This window comes from Mustela nigripes, chromosome 4, assembly GCF_022355385.1.
Source record: "Mustela nigripes isolate SB6536 chromosome 4, MUSNIG.SB6536, whole genome shotgun sequence".
NCBI lineage: Eukaryota > Metazoa > Chordata > Mammalia > Carnivora > Mustelidae > Mustela > Mustela nigripes.
This window is the reverse complement of record NC_081560.1, coordinates 128,579,133-128,603,773: the sequence shown is the minus strand read 5'-3', so window position 1 is coordinate 128,603,773 and position 24,641 is coordinate 128,579,133. Positions and strand designations below refer to the sequence as shown.

Genomic DNA, 24,641 nt, shown 5'->3' with positions numbered 1-24,641 from the left:
GAAAGGAACCGCTGTGCGCTGTTGATGGGAACGCAAACTGGTACAGCCAATGTAAAGAGCAGTATGGAGCCTCCTCAAAAAGTTAGAAATAGATCTACCTTATGATCCAGCAATTGCACTACTGGGTATTTACCCAAAGAATTAAAAAAACACTAATTCAAAGGGATACATACACCCCTATAATTATAGCAGCATTATTTACAATAGCCAAGATACGGAAGCAGCCCAAAGCATCCACTGACAGAAGAATGGATAAAGATGTGGCATGCATATATGTGTGTGTGTGTGTGTGTGTGTGTGTGTGTATTCAGCCACAAAAAAGAATGAAGTCTTGCCATTTGCCATTTTCAAGGACATGGATGGAACTAGAGAGTATAATGTTAAGTTACATAAATTATTCAGAGAAAGACAAATACCATTGATTTCACTCATGGAGTTTAAGAAAGAAAACAAGTGATCAAAGGGGAAAAATGAAAGACAAATGAAGAAACAAACTATAGAGAACAAACTGATATTCACCAGAATGGAGGTGGATGGGGGAGTGGGGGAAACTGGTGACAGAGATTAAGCAGTGACTTGTTATGATGACCACCAAGTGATGTATGCAATTGTTGAGTCGCTATATTGTAACCTGGAACTAATATAATACTCTATGTGTACTAACTGAAATTCAAATAAGAACTTAAAAAATTCTACAGCTCTGTACAATGAACTTGGAGACTACATCCTTATAGACTTGTGGGAAAATAAAACATGTATAGTTGATTTTCATCTCATATTAATTAAAAAGTGGTTTTCTATTTTAAGACTGTAACTTGAAATATTTGTGCATATTGTGTAAATACACATATCTACTCATAATCTCTTAGATAATTGAAGCCATTTTAAATTCTACATACTGTGGTTTTTTTTTTTTTTTTAATGGTCCTGCCTTTTATTTACTTGTTAAACTTATTATTCACAACCTACAAATGTTCATAGGCTCATACATTGAAAAATCTTGGGCAAAACAAATTTTTTTTTTTAACATATTGACTTTCTACCAAATTCTTAGTATTGCAATAGCCAACCTGAAGAAACATCACAAAATTCCAGTAGCAAAGAAAACTTCAATCAAACTCTGATATCAAGTGACCAAGACAATGGAGCAGATGATCTCATTAGGACGGTGAGAGATTTTTCCATTGTATTTTAAAGGATCTAGGAAATCACCTTTCATTCAGGGAATAACATGCTCTACACCTTTCAGCTCACTCTTCCCTAAGGAAATTTGCCAGTTGTTTAATTGTTTGGCTCAGGAATTTATGAAATAATTGTATTTTTATTTATTAAACACATTTAATATACATAATAGTCACATATATCTTATATATGTTAATAGATATATTTAACTTGCAGCATTAAGTAGCCTTTAACAGGTCAGATATTACATGCACAAGGTGAGATACATATTATTTGTGAATGAATGATATATTTAAAAGTTTGAGACCTGGCCTATATATTTTTAAGAGTGTGTATTAACAAAATAGGGAAGATTTCTAGTCAAAATGAATCAGTTTTTGTTCTTTACTTGCCTGATATTTGTCAAAGTAACCATGGCCTATTCTAAAATGGTATATGGGAGAGACCCAAGGCCCAGACCCCTCCCTACCAATAAGTCACATTTTCAACAATATGATAGATTATTGATTCTAAGAGGTTTAATTGAATTAGCATTGGGTTCTAATTCAAGCTCCAATCACAATTGACTGATATCACTTGGAACAAGTCACTTAATCACTCTATATCTCAGTTTTTCATCTAATTGAAAATATTAATATTCACCCTGCCTAGTAATCTTCCTGTGAGAATCAAGTAGGATGTATGTGAAGTCCAATAGAAAAAGTATGAAACACTGTGTAAATGAAAAATCATTGATCTTCACGCATGGCTTCAATCACGTTAGCATCCTGCCTTGTCCTTTATCCTCCCTCTACCTCTACACTCAACATCTGTAAGTCATCAATAGGGTAATAAATAGGCTTTGCATAGACATAGCTAAGTTACTTGTATAAATTAGTTGGAATCAACTATCCAAGCCACTGGAGACCCACAATCCCATAGTCCCTTAAAAGATTATAGACTTTAGGGGCACCTGGGTGGCTCAGTGGGTTAAGCCTCTGCCTTCGGCTCAGGTCATGATCTCAAGGGTCCTGGGATCCAGTTCCACATCGAGCTCTCTGCTTGGCAGGGAGCCTGCTTCCCCCTCTCTCTCTGCCTGCCTCCCTGCCTACTTGTGATCTCTCTCTGTCAAATAAATAAATAAATAAAATCTTTTTAAAAAAGACTATAGACTTTACGGCCAATAATTTATATATTTTAAAACTTATTTGGAAATTAAATGGGCAAGAGATATCATTCAGAATCCATGAAAAGGATGTAAATTTTTCTCTGAGTTCAAGATTAAGGCCAGAATAAAATTTGGTTGCTAGTTTATGTACTTTTTCAATAGTATGTTAAATATTCAGAATAAAAATAATAACTACAGTTAATCTCTTTCTTTGCATTTAGGTAATGAATAAGTATTAATGTGCATTTTCTTATTTGATGTAGTAGTGCTCTAAACCAATAAAAAACAAGATATCTGTACTATGTTAAAATAGTCCCAGATTAGTAAATTCAGACTTGAAATCCATGAAAGAAAAATATAGGATTTTTGTGTGTGTGATTTTAATATGGTATTTAAACAGTTTTGCTGTGTGCAATACTTTGTTATGGAGAAGAGTAAAACGAGAAATGATCTTTAAAACATCACCAAATTGGCTCTTTAAGTACCAAATGTTACAATCCTACTAGCAAGTGTGAGGTTTAAATTATTTCCTGTTATAAGGCTGCCCCTTTTTACGACCATCTTAGCCTTTTATTCCCCCCAGAATGTCCAGTTGAAAGGAATTTTATTTTCTTTAGTAAATGAGGAATCATTTTTCTGAAAATGACCTTCCACAAAAGCTAACTCTTGATTGAAAGCCATGGTGAAGAAGGCATATCTCTCCAAGGTGGTAGCTCACAGTCTTCTCCCTGTATGACATTTTTGTTACACAGGCCCAAGTTTTTGTAAATAACTTATCTACAGTATGTGAGAAAGTTTGGACTTTGGGACTCCATCAGACATTCTTGTTAATGCTCATAATTGGAAGATGGCTTCTACCCATTGGAGGAGGGATCACTCGGGACCAACTCTCTCAACTTCTCCTTATGTTTGTGGGGACAGCTGCTGACATACTGGAATTCACAAGTGAGACCCTGGAAGAACAAAATGTGAGGTAAGGAGGTCTACAAAGTCAGGACCCCCATACTTGTCTATTTATATTCTACACAAATAAGGATTTTCAGTCTATTATATGTCTATTTCAGTTTATTATATGAATATAAATATATGTATTTATATTCTACACAAATGATTTTCAGTTTATTATATGTCCAATGATAGAATCATAGAATTTCCTAAAGGTCAGATACATATTAGGTACCAGCCAGTATGTATGTATGTATGTATGTATGTATGTATATATACATATATATATATATGTGTATGTATATATGAACTTCCTGCTGAAGAAAAAGGGCAAGTAATATTTCCTTTGGGTGAGAACAGACAAGCTCTATGCTTCTGCGTGACCATGTGCAGGTGGGGCCATGGTTGTTAGAAAACCTTCAGGAGCTGGAATGATCATCCGCAGTTCCTCTCTCATGTTCTCAAGTGTCCTGAAATGCAGCCAATCGCAAAATTCTCTTCTAGAGCATAGCATAGCTACAATTCCAGGAAAGCACCTAGAAAAGACATGGAGAAATCTCTCCTCTTTACCTTGCTGGGAATTTATATTCCCTGGTGTGAATGGAGAATGGGGCAGATTGGGTTTATTTTACTAAATTTTATTTTTAGTCAGTTTTGTTCAAAGTGCCTAAAGGCCTTCTGGTGTAGATGCCTATAAATTAAAACTTATTGAGTTGGTACTTTTATTTTTGCCACAAGCAAATAAACTCAGAATCCATGATCACATCTGTTTATGGAACCACTTTCTTACCTTTAGGGATTTAAGTCTCACTGCCTGAATGTACTTTCAGCTTGGGTTGTTTTGCACTATGCTATAAAAATAAATTGCAATGAAGCTGGCTTTTAATGCTACAGTTTACTTTATGCTGTGTTTCTCAAATAATGAAACATAAAGCTGAGCAAAATACACTAACTTACTGAGTAAACTTAATATCCCAATTATAGCACAAAGTATATCTGTAACCAGGGGTTACCTTTACATGATCATTTCCTGTTTCAGTTATACTAATTTCTTACACTTTATTAAGAAGACATAGAATTTTAAAAAGAATACAAATTAAGTTGATTTGCTGTCCTCAAAATATTGATGTCAATTTTGTATCTTTAATATCTTATATTTGGTCAGTGCTGTACATTGTATAACAAATTCTCAGATACTTTAAAACAGTTGTAATACAATGGAGTTACAAGAAAAACATGAAGAAATCATAACCAAGAACGTAAAAACAATAAATAACTACAGGCACAGTGACAAGGACATAAAACAAGAAATATGACTAGCTATACCTATATAGAAATAAACACATACATGCTTAATATCTAGGGAGATGAGAAGGATATGGGATAGGAAATGGAGTATTCAGGAGGGATATGTTTTGTGGAGCTGGTAATATAAATGTGAGAAATGTCAAACTTGGCTACTTAATTGATCTGTTTATTAGGCCCATCCACAAATAACACCAGTATGCATTTTATAGATCAGTATTTGCCAATAGATGTTAAATATTCAATAATGTAATCGATAAAATCTTAATTTCCCAGAAAAAAAATCTTCAAAAATAATGAGGCATTCATTAATTCATCAACTGCAGATTGATTATCTAGTAGGTACCAGGCAATGTGCTAGGTGGAGACTAGGAGCAAATGGTAAGTGGTGAGAGAAATTCTGGACACACTGTCCTCTCCCAACATAGGTGATTTCAATTCAGCAATTTCTTCTGCCACATACAAATTAATCATATGTTTCAAAAATCTTTTTTTCTTATTTCAAACTTGCATTATATTCTGAGAAGGGATCAAATAAAGTACGCCATGGTTATTGTTTTAAAATTTCTTCTCAGGCTTTGTGGTCTCAGACTAAAGTCATTTTATTTTTAATATAACTGCATTGTGTCAGTGTATATGTAGTCTCTTCTCCCACATGTCTCCATCACTCCAAAGTTGAGGCCCAGAAAGAACCTAGAATTTTCTCTCCCTCTTAAAACTCACTTTCTGACTCGTGATTTTGGCACTGGTCTCATCTATACTGTAAGAATTGACACAACAAGTATCTGTCTCTTCAAAGGACAGACAAACTCACACCGAGGCAGAGCTTTCCCCTTTAGATTCAAAAAGACCATCATGAAAAATAAATTTAAGGTACCATAAAAGATGTTCACTTGTTTGGCTTCTTAATTATAACCCGCTTAACATTTACCTATTTTATAACATTTTATTTTCTATTTTATTTAATTCCATAATTTGGGCTGAAAGATTTAGGAGAAAATCTTCAATAATGCATACACTGAAATGATGTCTACTTTTTCCTGTATCCTTGCTAAATACCTCAAATCCAGTTTTTTTTTTAACTTATGTCAATTTCTTTCCATATGCCCACTTTAAGTTCATTTGACTAATTCTTATGAATTTACATGGACTTGTGAGATGCTACAAATTTTTCTTAAGAGCTTGATTTTACCCACCATAAAATTCAACTATTCTGTGGTCCAATGATATTTAGTAAATTTATTGATGTGCAACCATTGTGAGAATCTAGATTCCTTGTAGCTGGTTGGAGTCAATTCTCATTCCTCCCATGACCAACCCTAAGCAACTCCTGATATGCTTTCTTTCTGTACCAAGTCTCCTTTTCCAGAAATTTTGCACAAATGGGATCATAAAATATGTAGCATTTTGTGTGTGGCTTTTTCACTTAGCATGCTTTTAGAATTCATTCACACTATAGCATGTATTGGTAGTGAGCTTCTTTTTAATTGCTGAATAGATGCATATACCACATGCATACACCACATTTTATTTGTTCATTCAAATTGATTCATTCGTTCATTGATATACATGCGTACTACTACCTTCTTGCTATTAAGAATGATATTGCTTATAAACATACACTAAAATCCTTTGAATAGATCAGTTTTAATTTTTCTTGGGTCTATACCTAGGATTAGAATGAATGAGTTTATTTTAAGTACATGTTTAACTTTTTAAGAAACTCCCAAATTCTTTTCCAAAGTGGCTGTACCTTTTTATATTCCATTCCTTCACATCCTTACCATTTTTTTCAATATTTTGATTCTGACCATTCTATTGGGTTTTTGTGGTATCATACTGTAGTTTTCATTTCTGTTTCTCTAATTACTAAATGAACATCTTTCCATGTGCTAATTAGCTAATCCTATATCTTCCTTCAGTGAAGTGCCTGTTCAAATTTTTGCCCATTTTGGGGGGTTGGATTGATTTTTTTGTTGTTGAATTGTGAGAGATTCTAAGAGATCTTTATATTCTGGACAAAAGTCCTTCATTAGATACATAAATGTACATTTTTTCCCCAGTGTACAGCTTGCTTTTCATTTTTGTCATTTAAAAAGTCCTTTTAAATTTCTTTATTTAAATTTAATTTAATGAACATATACTATATTATTAGTTTCAGAGAATTTAGTGATTTATCAGTTGCATACAACAACCAGTGTTCACAACTCCATGCCCTCAACCCACATACCCTCCAGCAATCCTCAGTTTGTTTCCTGTAGTTAAGAGTCTCTTAAGGTTTGCATCTGTCTCTGTTAAAAAAAGAAAAGGAGTATTTTTGAAAAATTTTTGATAAAGTCCTATGTATCTTTTTTTTTTTAATTTTAAGTAGTGTTTTGGGAGTCATACCTAAGAGATATTTTCCTCACCCCAAATCAGAAATATTTCCCTCTATAATATTCTGACTTGACTTTTGTGTGTGTGTAGTAAGGATCTAAATTTGTGTTTTGTCTTATTTTGTCTCATTTTTTACACTGTCCCAGAAGATTTTTTTGTCCTACCTGAGACCAATTGTCTCTACAATATTTGCTGAAAAGACTACCCTTTCCCTATTAAATTTCCTTGATATATTTGTCAAAAATCAATTGGCAACACATGTTAGAGTTTTTATAGACTTTCTATTGTATTTCATTGCTCTATATATTTATCCTTATGCCAGCACTACACTATTGTGATTACTGGAATTTTATGTAAGTTTGAAAGTAGATGCTGTAAATCTTCTAACATTGTTCTTTTAATTTTGGGGAGTGAGGGGGATATCCTAGGTCCTCTGTATTTCTGTTTAAATTATTATCAGCTTGTCAAAGCTTGCTGGAGTCTTGATAAGATTGTATTAAATTTAAGCAGAAAACTATGAAGAAATGACATCTTAATATTAAGTCTTTTAATGTGTGAACATGAATGATCTCATCATTTATTCAAATATCCATTAATTTCTCTCAGTAATGTTTTATCATTTTCAAAATATAGGTCTTGTCCTACTTTTCCTAAACTTATTCTTAAGTATTTTATTCTTTTTCTATAGAATTATTTTCTTAATTTTGTAATATCATTTTCGTGTTCTTATTGGTACTACATAGAAATATAATTGATTTTTATATGATGATCTTGTACCCAGCAATAATGTCAGCTTCTTTATTAGTTTTGTATATTCTTAGTATTTTTTACTTACAGGATAATGCCATTTGTAAGTAAAAGTAGCTTTCATTCTTTCTAGTCTGTATGATTTTAATTGATTTTTCTTACTCTATTACACTAGCTAGGATTTCTAGTAAAATATTAAATAGAAGTGTAAGAGTGGGCATTTCAATCTCAAAGGATAAACATTCTGTCTTTCACTATTAAGGATGATGTGATAGGTATAGGTTTTGCACAGATACCCTTTGTAGATGCCCTTGATCAGTTGGAGGGAACTTCTATTTATTTCTAGGTTACTGAGGGTCTCTTCCTTCCTTCCTTCCTTCCTTCCTTCTTTTTTCCTTCTTTTCATCCTTCCTTCCTTCCTTCCTTTCTCTCTCTTTTGGACATTGAATTTTGTTAAATTCTTTTTCTATTTTTATCAAGATTATTATGTCATGGGTGTATTCATTCTATAAATATGGTATATTCTAACTTTCAGATGCTAAACCAACTTTGACTTCCTGGGATAAATCAAATTTGATTATGGTGCATAATGGTTTCAGTGTATCACTTATATGGGTAAAATTGCACTTTATTAATAATTTTTATGTCTATGCTCATGAGCATATTGATCTATAGTAATATTTTCTAATGGCATGTTTTTCTGGTTTTAGTATTAGGATAATATTAGACTCAGTGAATGCCTCAGGAAGCATCCCTTCTTTCTTTATTTTCCAAAAGCTTTGTAAAGGATTAGTACTGTTTTTTCTTTGAATATTTTGTAGAATTTACCTATGAAGCCATCTGGGCCCAGATTTTACTTTTGGGAAGATATTTTATTACAAATTTGGTATAATTATTTCATTATAAGCCTACTCAGTTATTCTATTTCTTCCTGAGTAAATTTTGATTACATTTTTCTTTTTTTATTCCTAAGAATTTTTCCATTTCAAATAAATTATCTAGTTTTACATATAAAGTTTTTAATATTAAGGGTTTTTTATATTATTCCCTTAAACTTGTGTCCGTTTCTATAGGGTCACTTATTATGCCCTATTTTATATTCTCAGTTGGTCATTTGTGTCTTCTCTGCTTTTTGTTTCTTGTTTCTTTTTTTTTTTTTTTTTTTAGATTTATCAATTTTGTTGATGTTCTAAAATAACCAACTTTTGACTTCATTGATTTTTCTCTATTGTTATTCTGTTCTCTATTTCATTGATTTGTGCTCTGATGTTCAATTTTTCCTTTCTTCTGCTTGCTTTGGATGTAATTTGCTCTTTTTCCCCCAAGTGTCTTGAGATGGAAGCTTAGATTATTGATTTGAAATCTTTCTGCTTTTCTTTTTTTTTTTTTAAAGATTTATTTATTTATTTATTTGACAGAGAGAGAGATCACAAGTAGGCAGAGAGGCAGGCAGAGAGAGAGAGAGAAGGAAGCAGGCTCCCTGCTGAGCAGAGAGCCCCGATGCGGGACGTGATCCCAGGACCCTGAGATCATGACCTGAGCTGAAGGCATCGGCTTAACCCACTGAGCCACCCAGGTGCCCTCTTTCTGCTTTTCTAACATGACATTCAAAGCTACAGATTTTCCTCTAACTGTTGCTTTATCTGTGTCCCATAAGCTTTGATATGTTATCTTTTTGTTTAATATGGTTCAAAATATTTTCCATTGTGATTTATCTTTTGGCACATGGGTTATTTAGAAGTAAGCTATTTAATTTCCATATGGAGATTTCCCAAATTCCTTCCTGTTGTTTTCTATTTTAGCTCTGCTGTAGTCTTTAAATTATTTTAATCTTTTAAAACCTATTGAGACTTATCTTATGACCTAGTGTATGGCTTATCCTGGAGAATGTTCTACATATACTTGAAAAAAATGTGTATTTATCTGTTGTTTGGTTAAGTGTTCTGTAAATGTCAGTTGTGTCATGTTGGTTATTAGGCTATTTAATTCTTCTGTATCCTTACTGATTTTTTGTGCAGTTATTCTATCAACTTTTGAGAGTGGGACATTGAAATCTTCAACTCTAGTTGTTGAATTATCTATTTCCTTTTTCAATACTGTCAGTTTTTGCTTCAAGTATTTCGAGGCTCTGTTTTTAGGTGTGCATACGTTAATTTTTTAAAACATCCTCCTGAGGAAGTAACTATTTTTCCATTATGAATTGTCACTCTTTCTCTAGTAATATGTCTGAAAGTCTACTTTGTCTCATATGAATTTAGGTACTCTATTCTCTTATGACACTGTTGGCATGGGATATTTGACACTGATGTATGTCAGTGTATTTCTCCTTGTCTCCTTAACCTTACTATAAGTTTGTTGATTATTGATCTTGAATCTGTAAATTGTGTTTTTCCTCAAATTTAGGAATTTTCAGTCATCACCTATTCAAACATATTTTCTGATCTATTCTCTCACCTTCCTTATGAGTCTCCTATTACAGATAATATGCTTAAATGTGTTCCATAGGTTTCTGACACTCTGTTTTGTCTCCCATCCGTTTTACTCTCTTTTCTTCAATTTGGATAATTTTCATTGATTTACCTTCCAGATCACTGATTCTTTCTTCTACCATCTTAAATCTATGTTCAGACTCAAATTGTAGAGTATACCTATGAATTTTTCATTTTGGGTCTTGTATTTTCAACTACAGAATTTCTATTTATTTTTACAGTTTATATATCTTTATTTAGATTATCTGTTTGTTGAGTCATTGTCATCATATTCTTCTTTAGTTTGTGGAACATAGTTTTATTTTATCATTTGAACATACTTATAATAGTTGCTTTGATGCCTTCATCTATTAAGCCCAACATCTGAACCCCATTAGTCAGTTTCTATTGATTTTTTTTTCCCTGTGTATAGGTCAGCCACTATTTTTTTTTTTTGATGTTTTATATTTTTGGTGGAAACTGGACATTTTAGATTATATTTTGTAGCAATGGATTAGCCTCAAACTTCCCCTGTACTTTAGGTTTCTGAGTGTTGTTGTTTTTGTTGTCTCAGTAAATTTTCTGAACTTAATCTAAGGAATCTCTCATCTCTTAGATTGTAGCCACTGATGTCTCTGCCTTTTTTTTTCCCCCTAATCCTTCTTTTGCTTATTTGTTTTTAGCATGGCCTATTAGGATTGTAGCTATGACTACAGAGCTTGTGATTAGCCAATGATTTGGACAGGATTTGTGATCAAACACTTCAAGCCCTTATCACCTATACTCTCCGCCAATGGATCTGTATATGAGTTGGATAGCACATTTAAATTCAGAAAGTTTTCATATATACTTAGTTTTCAATTTCCACTGGGTTTGCATTGATCTTCCTGACACATGTCTGGCATATGTGGAGACATTATATAGCCCATCTAAGGCTCTTATTTTCAAAATCTCTCCATTAAAATTCAAGTTAGTCTACCATTCACCCCAAATGGGATTGCAACCATAAAGTAGCAAGGCTGTGGTCTCTCCCATTCATTTCCAACAAAGTTTATTACTCTTGCTGACCACACCTCTAAGCATAAGATTTCACAATCCACTCCAAGCCAAATCCGCACACTATGGCCATGAGAGGCCTCTGGTTTTCACTGTCAAACCCTCCCTCGTAAAACTACTATTCTACCAAGAAAGCCTTAACATTCCTCTCAGTTTGACTAAGCTTTCAAAGATCTGTTGCAACTAAAGAATCATTGGAACAAAACATCAAAAACTAATGACGTACTATATGTTGGCTAACTGAACATAAAAAAAAAGAAACGTTTTATGAAAAAATAAAAATAAAAAATGAAGTATTTTTAAAAGTTTTTAAATTAAATGAAAATGATGGTATACAATTTTAAAAATAAAAAAAAAAGATCTATTGCTGAGTATAGACCTTTGACTTCCCTTTCCTTATAGCATTTACTTTAGAAAACTTGCAATTATAAGTTATTTCTCTGTCCCTTCAAGATTAAGTCTTCTTCCAACCTTTTTCTTATTTTACTACCCAGAAATCTTTCTTTTTTTTTTTTAATTTTTTATTTATTTATTTGACAGAGAGAGATCACAAGTAGGCAGAGAGGCAGGCAGAGAGAGAGAGAGAGGGAAACAGGCTCCCTGCTGAGCAGAGAGCCCCATGCGGGACTCCATCCCAGGACCCTGAGATCATGACCTGAGCCAAAGGCAGCGGCTTAACCCACTGAGCCACCCAGGTGCCCCCCCAGAAATCTTTCTAATGGATGAAAGAGTAATCCTTCAAAATGTGATCATCAAGAAAGATAGCACTCCTATCTCTCTGTCTCTTTGTGATATTAGAACCGTAACTTACCTCAATGCCATTTAGCAAACACACACACACAAAAAATGGTCAAATCCTGTTGACCAATCTCCCCCTCTAATGTCCTTTAGTAGCTTTGCACTAGCTCACTCCAGTGCTTAAAGCCTCTCTTGCCTTTTGTTTTAGTAGGGATGAACTCAATATTTCTCTCCTTTGCAATAATCTACAATAAAGTCTTCCTTGCCTGTTTAAAGAATTAAACATCAGACAGAATCTGATGCAATTTTTCTTTAACATAGCCATGCTGGAGAGGTGTGAAAATATCCCATGGAAAAGAATGCCTCAAACTCCCACTCTTCTTAACTGAAGTTCTACCAGTTTCTCATAAATAAATGTCATTCAATTTGTTTTTTGCCTTTGGTTGATTTTTTAGAGATCTAAAGTGGTTATTTTTGACAATTTGTCAAGTATGTTTGTTGCAGAGAGGTTTTTGAACTTTTCATTCTGCTACAGCCATCTATCTTCCAACACTTTTAACAATTCTGAATGTCAATACCATTGCCAGGAAGAGCTAACTGGTTATTTACACTTCTAGAGATAATTTTTAATGTGCAGTCTTTTTTTGAGCACAGATCATTTTTTAAAGAGGAAAAAGTCCATTCTCATAACATTACTGTTATCTCACTGTGTTTGACCCCACAAAGGAGAATTTTTCTATGTTTACACTGTATTTTCTTTTCATTTAACTCTTTTTGCTTTTCTTCTAAGGTCAGTTAATACTTCATTTTCTCATTTACTTTTTCCCTTTATTTTTTTCCCTTTTCTGAAGAGGTTGATGATTTCCTAAAAACTAGGTGAATTAGAAGAGTCTGAGTGGTACAATCAATTAAAATTCCAACTCTTGGTTTCAACTCAGGTTGTTATTTCAGGGCTGTGAGATTGAGTCCTATGTTGGGGCTCTGCACTCATTTCTCTCTCCCTCTGCCCCTCTCCCCATACTCACACACACTCTCTCTAAAATAAATAAACATTTTTTAAAAGTAAAAATGAGGTGAATTCTATCCACTGGTTATCTCTTTTTTATAGGAACATTTACAAGTCCAAAAAGAAACAGTAAATTAGCAATGTATGACTTTATTTTTACTTTACACCCATAAAATCTGGTGCACTGATCTACCAAATTCCAGTCTTTTATCCTCCTAATTTTCCAAGTAGAGAAGTGATACTCACATATATATTTGTCAAGATCTTTTGTCTCTTTATAAGTAGAGACCATTGTCTGCTTACATGCTTCTCAGTTGACATTTATGAAGACATTACACATGAGAAAATGGGGTCAGACAATTAGGGGAGACAATTACACAATAGAAATAATGTTGAATAAATTTACTCCAAAATTCCTTCACATTTTGCGTGATCGTCATTTAAGCTCAGTGATTTATTTACTTTCCTTTTAACCTTCCTGAGTAACGTATACTATCTGACTTAGTACAAATTTGTCTGCTTTAAAATTTTTCTGGCCGTTTTTTCCAAAGTTATTTTTGATAAATTTAGTAATATGTTTCTCAACACTCAGAGTTTCCTATATTTTGTGTGTGCTCAGATATTGCATATGCAAAAGATATATGTTTATATTGTAGGGTTAGAATTTGGCTTACTAAGGGCTAGTGTTCATTATTTATCCTTATTTTGTAAAATGATAGAATTAAAACAAAAGATTTAAGAGATATATTCACATAATAAAAATACTACTGCTAACATTGCTGCTGCTTCTGCTGCTGCCGCTTCCTACTACTGCTAGGTATACCTTTCTGTGCTCCAAGTACTCTTCTAGGGTTTTAGTTATGATAAGTTATTTAGTCTTTACAATAAACTATGAGGTAGATACTGTCATCACCATTTCATAAGTTGAACTGTGGCAGGCAAGAGAAGTTGAGAAGGTCTCAAGGTTATATGGTAATAAAAAATAAAACCTAACCTTCATAACTAGTCTGTTTTGAGTGTTGTTCTAAGAGCTTTATATATATGTTTAATACATTTTTATAATATATTTAATGTAATTGTCATAGAAAATCTAGTAGCTATTAAATTATTATCATTATCCTCACATGGAATATGGATAAACTAAAGCATATAGATGTGAAATTACTTGTTCATGTTCATGTATCAGTAAATATGGATCTGGGACTGAAGGCCCACATCCTACCTCTCTGGTGAGGGTTGGAGCTGGTATTTGAACTCCAGCAACCTACCACCAGACCTTGTTCTTTACCATTGCTTCCTGCTGCCTTGCAGACAAATTGCATGTGAGTTTTTGGTAGAATTATTGAAGTTTGGGATTAGAAGAAACTTCAAAAGTAGCCATCTATTGAACAATCTATTTTACATCTGTTGCAAAATCCTCTCCAGAATTTTCTCAACAAATTTTTGTCCAGACTTTCTTTGAAAATTTTCACTAAACCTCAGGGCAACTCATTCCATTTTGAGTTGGTATTATTAGAGAGTACTTTTCTCTATTGTGATAAAATTTGCATTCTTATAGGCACCACTAAAGTTCTTTGAATCTGAATTGGTCTTCTGAAGTCAGAAGAAATAAGTTTAATTTCTTTTCCATATGATAGCCTTTTTTTTTTTTTAAGATTTTATTCATTTATTTGACAGGGGAGAGAGATTACAAGCAGGCAGAGAGGCAGGCAGAGAGAGAGAGGGAAGCAGGTTCCCCGCTGAGCAGAGAGCCCGCCCCAACTGGATCCCAGGACCCTGAGATCATGACCTGAGCGGAAGGCAGAGGCTTTAACCCACTGAGCCACCCAGGCGCCCCCATATGATAGCCTTTTAAATATATAAAATTTCTTGAGCTATCCCACATATGACATGACTCTGAGATCTCTCACCATCCTAGCCTCTCTCCCTTAGCCCAAAAACTTTATAAATTTACTTCCTAAAACATTAGGCACAATATGTAATATTTCTGATATATTCTGAACATTATAGATACAGCAGGGCTAAAATTTAATTTCCTTTATGGAAATAGTATAGTACCATGGTTAAAAGTGTGGATGCTGAAACAAGCGATCCAATTCTGACTTCTGCTTCCAACACTTAAAATAACCACATTACTTTGGACAACTAGAGTTTCTACAACTCTATGCCTCCCTCACTGGTCAAATAGGGACAAGTATAATTATTTTGTGAAATTGGTATGAGGATTAAGTGTGATCATAGTTAAATCATTAGAAACTTCCTGAAACAGTATGAGTTCAGAAACTGTAGGTAAAATTATTGAATAATTCAGCTACTTATTGAAGGTCTATTATGTATAGACATTGACATTATAAAGATGGAATAAAGTTATAGGCTGCATTCCCTAGGTGACTCCACTTAAAATTCTAGACTTTATACTTCTTATGATATGACCTATGATTACATTTAATTTTGGAAAGTCATAAATCCGTGTCATACTGTGAACTTATAATTAGATCATAGTAAGGGAAACTCCTTGAGCCTTTTTTATGGTAGCTGCTGTGAAATGCTACCTCTTCTATCCTGTTCTAGGTCATCCGGTTATATCTTGTCAGGATCTTTTGAGATCCTGATTGTGTCTTCTGGGGTAATTGTTTTCTATCCAGCCTTGATGTCATATGTGCATATGAGAAGCCTTCCATCAATGTGGCAACCCAGTCATTGGTGAAATGTGAAGTGGAATCGAATCAAAGGCAAAGCCTGCAGCAACCCTTAGAGAGTTCTCTTTGGGGAGTCATTTACACAGTTAGGAATCCACCTAACTGTGCTTATACCCAGAACATTTCTTAATCTTGTTAATAAAAACACTGTGGGAGGCCTTTTCACAAGTCTTATTTAAATCCAAATGTCTTATATTAATTTATATATCATTACTTGCTTGGTAATCCTAACTCTATTGGAGAGAGAGAGACAGAGAGAGAAAATCTTAGTGCTGAGTGTAATTGTTCCAAGTAACCCGTGCTAATGCCTAGTAATTATTGTCTTCTATAAGGGCTTTCAGAAATCTTCTAAATAACCACTTATATAACCTAACTAGGGATTAATTGTAAATGTGCATTTTGTACTTTAAGATACACTTCTGCTTCATTTTGAAAATTAAGACTTTATTTATTTATTTTTTTTGTCATCACCCTTGTCTCTGCCACTAACTACCAAGATAACGAGGCTTAGAAATGTCATTTACAATTTCTCTCATAGTTTTTGAGATCCAATTTTTCCAGGCCTCAATACTTGAAACATTTAAAGATATCTCTTGCAACCACCTCATTTATATTTGGTTTCAACTTGATGCCTTTCTATCCCCCTCCAATCTGAAAATCTCTCTTCACAGAGAAGTCGGCAATAAAATCTGCTATTATACCACTAACCTCAAATTGCTACCTTCCTTTGTATTTTTGCTAAAAAAAAATTAATTTTGATATTTCTTTAATATCCTTTGTATTTTTATAACACATATTCTTTCTGACTTCGGTCTTCAAGACCATTCTCATAGGTCAATGACGTTTGTGTATTTGTATATTTGCCAAGTACGGCCCTTCTTTCGTACATTCAATAATTTCTTCCATAAATATTTGTTGAGGTTCTCTTATTTGCTGTTCCAGGCACTGGGGATACAATAGTGAATGAAACTGTCACATTCCCTGACTTACATCCTAGAAATTGGTGTAAATTTTTTATTATTGGATTTATCTTCCCACTTTCTTTTCCCGGCTGAAGGTAGTTTTCTTTTATGTGTTGAACTTTTAATTTGGGGGCATCATGTAGTCCTTTTGAGATGTATCTTTAGGTTAGCGTATCATGATCTTAGAAAAAAAAAATTTTAAATTTTCTCCTTGAAAATTCTTGAAGTCAGCCCTCTGAATTTCTGAGTCAAAGTCTAACATTCACCCTAGCATCTATCTCCAATAATGTTTCCATGATTTTGTAAAACTAAAGATGAAAATATGGGACAAAGAGGCTTTGCCATAATTTACACAGATGTTGGCACAGGTGGAAGTTGGATTTTAAGTCTCAGAGGTTTTTTTTTACTTTTTCATTAATCCATTATTATCATGAATGGATTTTTTTCATGGGTTTCTTATATCACCAAGATATTTTGACAACTTGAGAGGTTTATTAAGGTATGCTCAAATATGATAAAAAAGAGAAAATATTTCTTTAAAAATGATCATATTTTTTATTACTAATTTAAAATTTTGTCTGTGTTCTAGGAATAGTCCTGCCCTGGTCTATGCCATCCTTGTCATATGGACCTGGAGCATGCTACAGTTTCCACTCGACCTGGCAGGTAAATGTCTCAATATTTGCTCAAAGAAACAGAAAATTATAACTCCTGATTACAAGCTATAATCTTTGTAGGCATTTGAGAAGATTATCATTTTTAATCATTTTGATATTCCAGTGTTAGTTCTGGTTCAGTTTAGAAGAAAAGTTGACTGAAACTTAAGAAAACTGCTAGTGGATCCATTCTGGGACCTGGTGATCCTGAGAGAGTTGCGTGTACTGAAGCACAGGTTTACACTCACTTCAAAGAGTGGTTCCATCACCTATGCATTGTAAAATCTCCCACAAATTACGTAAGACCTTTGTGCCTCAATTTTCACCAATGAAATGGGACTGTTAATCATAGAAACTAGAGTTGAAGTTTCTTGTGATAACTAAATAAGATAGAGTTTGTGAAGTACTTAGCATAGTTGCTGGGATACAAATGTTACTTCTTGATATTTTAAGACCTCATTTTCATTCTTTTGTCAGACCCATATCTTAGAATATCACAGGGAGTAAGAGCAGTTTGGGGGCCACAAGGAAAATTAAAATTTTCCTCAGTAGTGGCCCTTCGAATTCCATTGGTCATATTAATAAATACATCAACTCCTAAGACTTCGTAAGAAGAAACTGTTTACCAAGCATATCATACTAGTGATGATCTAGAGCTGCTTGTCCAATATAGCATCCACTAGCCACATGTGGCTGTTTAAATTTAAATTAATTAAAATGAGATAAAATTAAAAGTTCAGTTCCTCGGTCACACTAGCCACAATTTAAGTGCTCATCTATTGCATATGGCTGCTGTAGTAGGCAGTGCATTAGGCAGAACATTTTTTACCATCTCAGGAAGGTCAATTGGAGCCATTTCCTAACTTCCAGGAAAGATATCTGGAATTCTGACTTGAGAATTCTCTAGGATGCTACTTTACCCTGAAGAAATTCTGGGATTTAATAATTACATTTTCCTTAAGCCTGACTTCTTTTTTTATGGCACCCTACTCGATGGCCTCAGGATTAAAATTAATCTAAAACAGAGATATTTAATCTTCCTGCATCTTCTTTTGGCTTACTTTAAGAGGCCCAGAGTTTTCGGAGGCCATTTTAGAATTTAGCAAACACTCTCTGAAACAAAACTGTCATCAAAATAGATGGAAAGAATGGGGGTGGAGTTTTAGAAATACCCAAAATCTAATTACCGGTTAATAATTACAAACAAATGTATGCTAATAACACACACACACACACACACACACACATTTTGTTGTAATGTGCCCAATCTATACCTCTTGATCAGGTGGTGTTTCCTGACAGAATATTTGGTACCATCACTTTAGATGTTGAAGAACACTCTTAGGAGGTCCCTTGGAATCATTTCCTGACCCTAACTTCTTAAGAGAAGCCACTATTGGGGCACCTGGGTGGCTCAGTCAGTTAAGCATCTGACTCTTGTTTTCAGCTCAGGTCATGATCCCAGTGTTATGGAATCAAGCCCTGTGTAGGTTTTGCCCTCAGCAGGGATTCTGCTTGAGATTCTCTCTCCCTATCTCTCTCCTCCTCTCTCCTCACCCTCTAAAAAAGATAAATAAATTTTTTTAAAAAAGAGAGAGAGGCCACTATTGATCTTATGTTAGGTTTTCTTTTTTTATTCACACTGTTCCTCCTCACCCTCCTATATCTTGTGGTTTATAGCCTTGCTAAGAAAATTTTTATTTGGGAAAGAAATTGTATAAACTTTCAGGGGTGATAATGTTATGCAGCTGTTTGAAAAACAAAGACCAAATGTTACTTCTGACTAAATCACTATTGTATTTTCCAACAAACAGTACATTATGTTCACCCATATCAAAGCAGCTTCATAATATTTGCAGGCTCCAGTAGACGAAGGCATTCTTTGTTTGAAAATTCCAAATGGAAGGCTTCATTATTATAAAGGATTATTTTATGCCCTTGACCTTGAATTAAATTAGCATTTTAGAAATTAAAACAAAAAGGTTCATCTGTTGATTGGGCCTCCTTTTGTTCAACTGGAAAATCAGTAATTATATCCAGTGTTTCTTGTAAACCGTGAAATGAAACCATACGGCATTAGACAAAATAAAATAACAATGGCATTTATTTTGGGCTTTTGTCCACCCACCATTAGAAAAATATGTTTAACATGAATTAGGTTTGAATTTGAATTATAAACACTTGCATTTCCACAACATAATTTATACGTGTGGCTAAGTGATTCAACCAGGAAACAGGTAAATCCCAAAGGGAGGATACAGAAGGATCCCAAACTCAGCATCAGCAAAGTCATTCATTATCCCAAGGGAAAGAGAGAAGTGAGAAATCAGAGAGGAGCCAAGGATGTTACTCTCATGGAAATAAAAAGAGCCAAGGAATAGGGGCCCCCTCCTCACAGACATCATTGTTACCTTGGTTTTCTAAGGAAAAAACTGGGGCCCAGGAAGGTTAAGTAACTTGGCCCCCATCTTACTAAGAAAAAAACGAGGCAGCCAGCCTATCTGGCTTGAGGCCTAAAATGCCCTGCTGTGCTCTCTCTTGACACTGCAGATCCTAGGGACAGAAAAGGTGGTGTCCCCAGGATGGGGACTAGAAGGTGATCTAAAATTTGTGACATGGATGGAAAGCTGAGGACTGGCTTTCTTTTGTGTGTTTTATTGAAATTAAAACAGACAATTGATTTTAAACATAAAATGACCACAGATGTTAAGTGGTTAAGGGGTGGCTAAACGTGGTGTTCAATGTTAAGGATGAGCTCACTCTTTCCCCCCAGAATTAAACTATAGAATCAGTCCTAACTGTTAAGTACTACAGCCCCCATCGTTGATGACTTTTCCCCATTTCATTCTGTCTTACACATTTCAGAGGTGCACTAATTGGTCTGTCTTGTGCTCTCAGTACAGCATGTGGTCTGCCCCTTGTCCATGGCAATGAGGGGGTTCCCCAGCTTCTTCTTTTGCCAATACAGCGCCGATCTTTGGAACATTGGGATCAGCATCTTCATACAAGACGGCCCCTTCCTCATCGTGCGTCTCATATTGATGACCTACTTCAAAGTCATAAACCAGATGCTGGTGTTCTTTGCCGCCAAGAATTTCCTTGTGGTGGTGTTACAGCTCTACCGCCTGGTGGTGCTGGCGATGGATGTCCGCACTTCCTTGCTACATCAGCCAGGCAGCCTGAAAGCAAAACATCACTGCCCGTGTGAACCCACTGCAAGTGAGATCTCATCTGGAGACCCGGAGAGCGGCTCTAAGGGTGACTTGGGGGTCCCCTTGCAGACTTTACCAGTCACCCCTGAAGACTCGCAGTCCACCCCATAGCTCCTTACTGACAGAAAGCAGCCACTAGAACGTTTCTTCTTATGGACAGAATCTCCACTCTCTCCCTCTTTTTTAACTTTGGCATATAATAATTTTCAAAAGAACAACATAAAAAGTGATCTTAAACCAAAGCTGAGGAATTTTCTTTTTTCAACTGAATGGAAAGAACTTTGATTAGTGGCTATCGCTACAACTTCTGTGCGATGGTATCAGATGTTACAGTTGTTCAACGACTAAGTGATTTGTTTGTCTTGAACTGTTTGAAAAGCTATGGACAGGGTTACAGTGACATGCCCTCAAAAGATTTAGTGCAGACAAACTGTCACGGCTGTTACCTGAAAATAGAGAAGCTTTGAACTTTGGCTCCATTGTCAGACTATCTCATCTGATCTTTCCTGCAATGTCCCTGACATCAAAAAATGTACATTCAGTGAATGCAGAACAAATGAAGGGAAAAGTGCTTTTAAAATTACCTCACTGTGAGCTGGAAGCAGTGAAAATCTCTGCCCAGCTTCCATAGCATTGAGAGCCCTCTCCATCGCTGCACAGACCTTCCCAGGAAAATCATTTTTCTGGGCTGATGTGGTATTCTGTCATGGTGCATATGCTCTTACAGAAATTTTATTGCTTTTGGCTTGGGCACTGCAAAATTCACAGCAAGCCATTTCGGTTGTGAGGCAGGAAATACTGGTAATGCTAGCAAAGTCACAATTTCCACTCTGAAACATGATTTGCGGTATTCATCAGTATTTTTCTTAACTCTACTTTGCCATTTTCTGTATTGCCAAGTCGAATTATGTGGGTTGATGCAAGGAAACACTGAAACAGGGAGTAAAGGTGTTTCAGGCCCTTTAAGTGTTACCATAGTTTCTGGAGTCAGCCAGAGGTAGATGGAACCCCTCCCAACTGCGGCTATGGGAGCCTGAGTCGGCCTTTGGTCTGTGGTAAGGTGTCAGGGATAGAGGCTTGCATCAGCCGGACACGCAGCCAGCAGCCCTTGACTGGTGACCGGGTGCAGAGTACGCCACGCCACGGCATTGTGGAAATCAGGAAATTCGCTTTTCTTCCCTGCATTAAGACTTCACCTCCCCAGTGTTGAAATAGACATTCTTTCCCCTTACACACCTCTGTACTTTCCAGATGGAGGTCATTCAGAACATTTTTAAATGATTTTTGCTTTTAAAGATACAGTGTGAAAATTTACCTGACTGTATAGCAATGATTACATTCGAGGCAAGCAGTTACGAAACTGCTCTTTTAGGGTTCAAAGCAGAATTCCTCCTTGTTATTATGCTGAGGAATTCAAAGGGACATGAAAGATAAGACCGGAGTATGACCTTAAATTGGGTGTGACTGTTTGACAACCACTGGGGACAATTTTATCTATAAATCTGTGTGACAGGATATCTCTTCAAAATATCTGATTCAAACGTTTCAAAGGCAAATTCTATTTTTATACAGAGAAATTAATATTTTCCACTCCTTGGCTTTTTCAGTGCCTGATAGCATGTTTTTATTTCATCCTTTTTTTCCTTGTGTTTCTAATTTTAACAGTATGATGATTATAATATTACACATGAGACGAGTGGAATACATTTATAATTTTCATAATAATTTTATGAACGTTAAGATCAGGAAATTATATTTATATAAAGAAAAGAACTTGACAACTTTTAAGGGCATGTTATTTAAAATGCTTAGCAATTGGAAGCAAAATAATAAGTGCTACTATTTATAAAAATGCCTCGGCAGAATCTGTTTTTCTGTTGACTATTTTATGTTGAATGTTTTCTTCTACAACATGTATGTGCTGCTTATTATTGCAGATTTGCTCATGGCATACTTTTCATGTTTTAATTTTTTTCTTCCAGCAAAACAAACATTGAGCATCTAAAAATAGATAAACTATAAAGTAGTACGGCTGTTGCAAGGATATTTTTAAACATTTTCAAATCTGAGACTTGGCTTGGCTTCGTGAATGAGTTCCTAGTGTTTCAGTAAAGTATTTTGTAATTAGCACTCCTCCAAAGGCCTTGGAAATGGGAAGTCCAGAGTCTGGCTTTACTTAGCGTTCCAGGAAGGCAAAGGGCATGGAGGACCATCTCAGCAATAAATGGTGGCAGAATAGACACACGCTCCCACAGGTTTTCCAGGAAAATCTGTGAAGGGCAACATTCGTTAACCTAACCGTGGGTACCTCTACTCTCATGGACTATTTTTATAGTCATTTAGTTCATTTAAAAACAAAACCTAAGTCCAACCTAAATCTAAGACCCCTGATGAAAAGAGTTAACCTTGTATTCAGTAATTGTCGTTTTTATTCTAGATTGCTAAATGTAGTGTTTGAAAACAGTCCAGCATTTCCTATAAAGTGATTAGAACAGCAGTTGCCATGCGTATATTGACAACCCGGGACCTGCTTCCATGGTATGTGTAAGCAGATAACTATTCAGATCATCTGTACGATGTGTCGCAAGCCATACCTCTCTACGATCCCTCACAGACCCACAACACACCAATCCCCAGCCAGTGAGGAGAGTGGCTCGTTTGTGGTAGTGTCGTTATTGTTGTGGTTGTTTTTACCTAATTCCTTGATGGAAATTCAATCAAATGTCTTTCCTAAAAACATATCATTCTACTCATGAGGAAACACAGGGTACATATTTTAATGATGTTGCATGGAAACGTAACCATGGCATGGGTTTTCTTTTGACCTTGACCAGATGAGTCCCAAAGATGACTTCCCATTGCAAGATCCTTAAACTGTCTTTATCTTTCATTATTCTGTGAATTTTTATTTCAGCTGGAACTGCTAACATAGGAAATTAAATATTTGTATTGGCCAATAACATTCTAGCTAATCTTCCAAAATGAAGACTCTTACACAAATTTACTGGTCGGACCTGTAGTGCTTCCACTAACATGTTGCAGCACTTCAGGCCCTGTAAAACAGAAAGACACAACCAAGAAGCATTGGGATTCTCTACTGTAATATTAATTGTGGATTTATGATTTAATAGAAAGCTTCCAAAGCTCTGGAAAAGTATGCATTATAGGTGCACATGGTTTAAGTTTCCTCCAAGGTATCAGATTTCAGCACTGACATCTATTCCCTTTGGCACTTAGTTTCAATTCTTAATCTATTCTCTGGTTAAGAGAGAGAAAGAATTGTAGAAGACCAAGTGTCTGTCCACCTTCACTCTGCTTTGGCGCTAGGAAAGTGAAATGCTGAAATATATTGCAGAGACTTAATGACGTACACACACAAAAAATCTTGAATTATAAGAAGAGACTGTTACATTTTTTGTTTTGTTTGGGTTTTTTGTTTTGGTTTGGTTTTGCTGATTTCTTTGTACTTTGGGCCATTCTGATCCACTCTTGCAAATATCCTATTTGGGGGTAAAACTCGGCAGCTGGAGGACATTTATAGCCCTGAGGCTTCAAATAACATTCCATATGATGGGAGGAACTTTAAACAGTGTTCAAATAATCTACGGCTGCAGCCTTATATTTTACGCATGTCCATCCTCTAAGTCCTTTCTAGAATATTTTGTGAGAGTATTTTCTCCAAATTATTTATATCAATACTATTTTACTACGAATGACCTTTGTATTTTATTATATACATTAAAGAGTTTGTATACAACATTATCTTGATGTCTGTTTTTTGTCTGCATTTCTTGTCTTTGTTCTCTACTGTCATTCATTTCATTTCATTTTTAAGCTTTGATTTTAAAAAACAGATCTATTTAGAATGTGACTAAAGTGGCATTTCAAACTAGTGAGGAAAGGCTGACCAACTTTATAAATGATGTTGGGGAATTTGTGAACCATCTGGAAAAAATAAAGTTAGATTTTTATCTCACGCAATATATAGAAATAAATTCCAGATGGATTAAAGAACTAAATATAAAAGTGAAAACTATAAAATATTAGAAGAAAATACAGGATGTGTCTTTAGCATTCAGGGAATGGAAAAGATCTTCCAAAGCAAGACGTGAAACCCAGAAGCTCTGAGAGAAAAGATGGAC

At 34.9% G+C, this 24,641-nt stretch overlaps 1 protein-coding gene across 2 annotated transcripts in view; it reads left to right on the top strand.

The window, feature by feature from the left end:
* TMEM26 (transmembrane protein 26) overlaps positions 1 to 24,261 on the top strand; it is a 47,384-nt gene extending 23,123 nt beyond the window's left edge. Inside the window, exons 3-6 of one of the 2 annotated variants that reach the window (XM_059397476.1) lie at positions 1,055 to 1,168; positions 3,082 to 3,302; positions 17,221 to 17,297; positions 20,186 to 24,261. In XM_059397476.1, the coding sequence (XP_059253459.1) occupies positions 1,055 to 1,168; positions 3,082 to 3,302; positions 17,221 to 17,297; positions 20,186 to 20,610 (837 nt within the window). In that variant the 3' untranslated portion in view covers positions 20,611 to 24,261. The remainder of the gene's footprint in view (positions 1 to 1,054; positions 1,169 to 3,081; positions 3,303 to 17,220; positions 17,298 to 20,185) is intronic. The other variant, XM_059397477.1, reaches the window with a different exon arrangement.
* Positions 24,262 to 24,641: the final 380 nt, after the last annotated feature.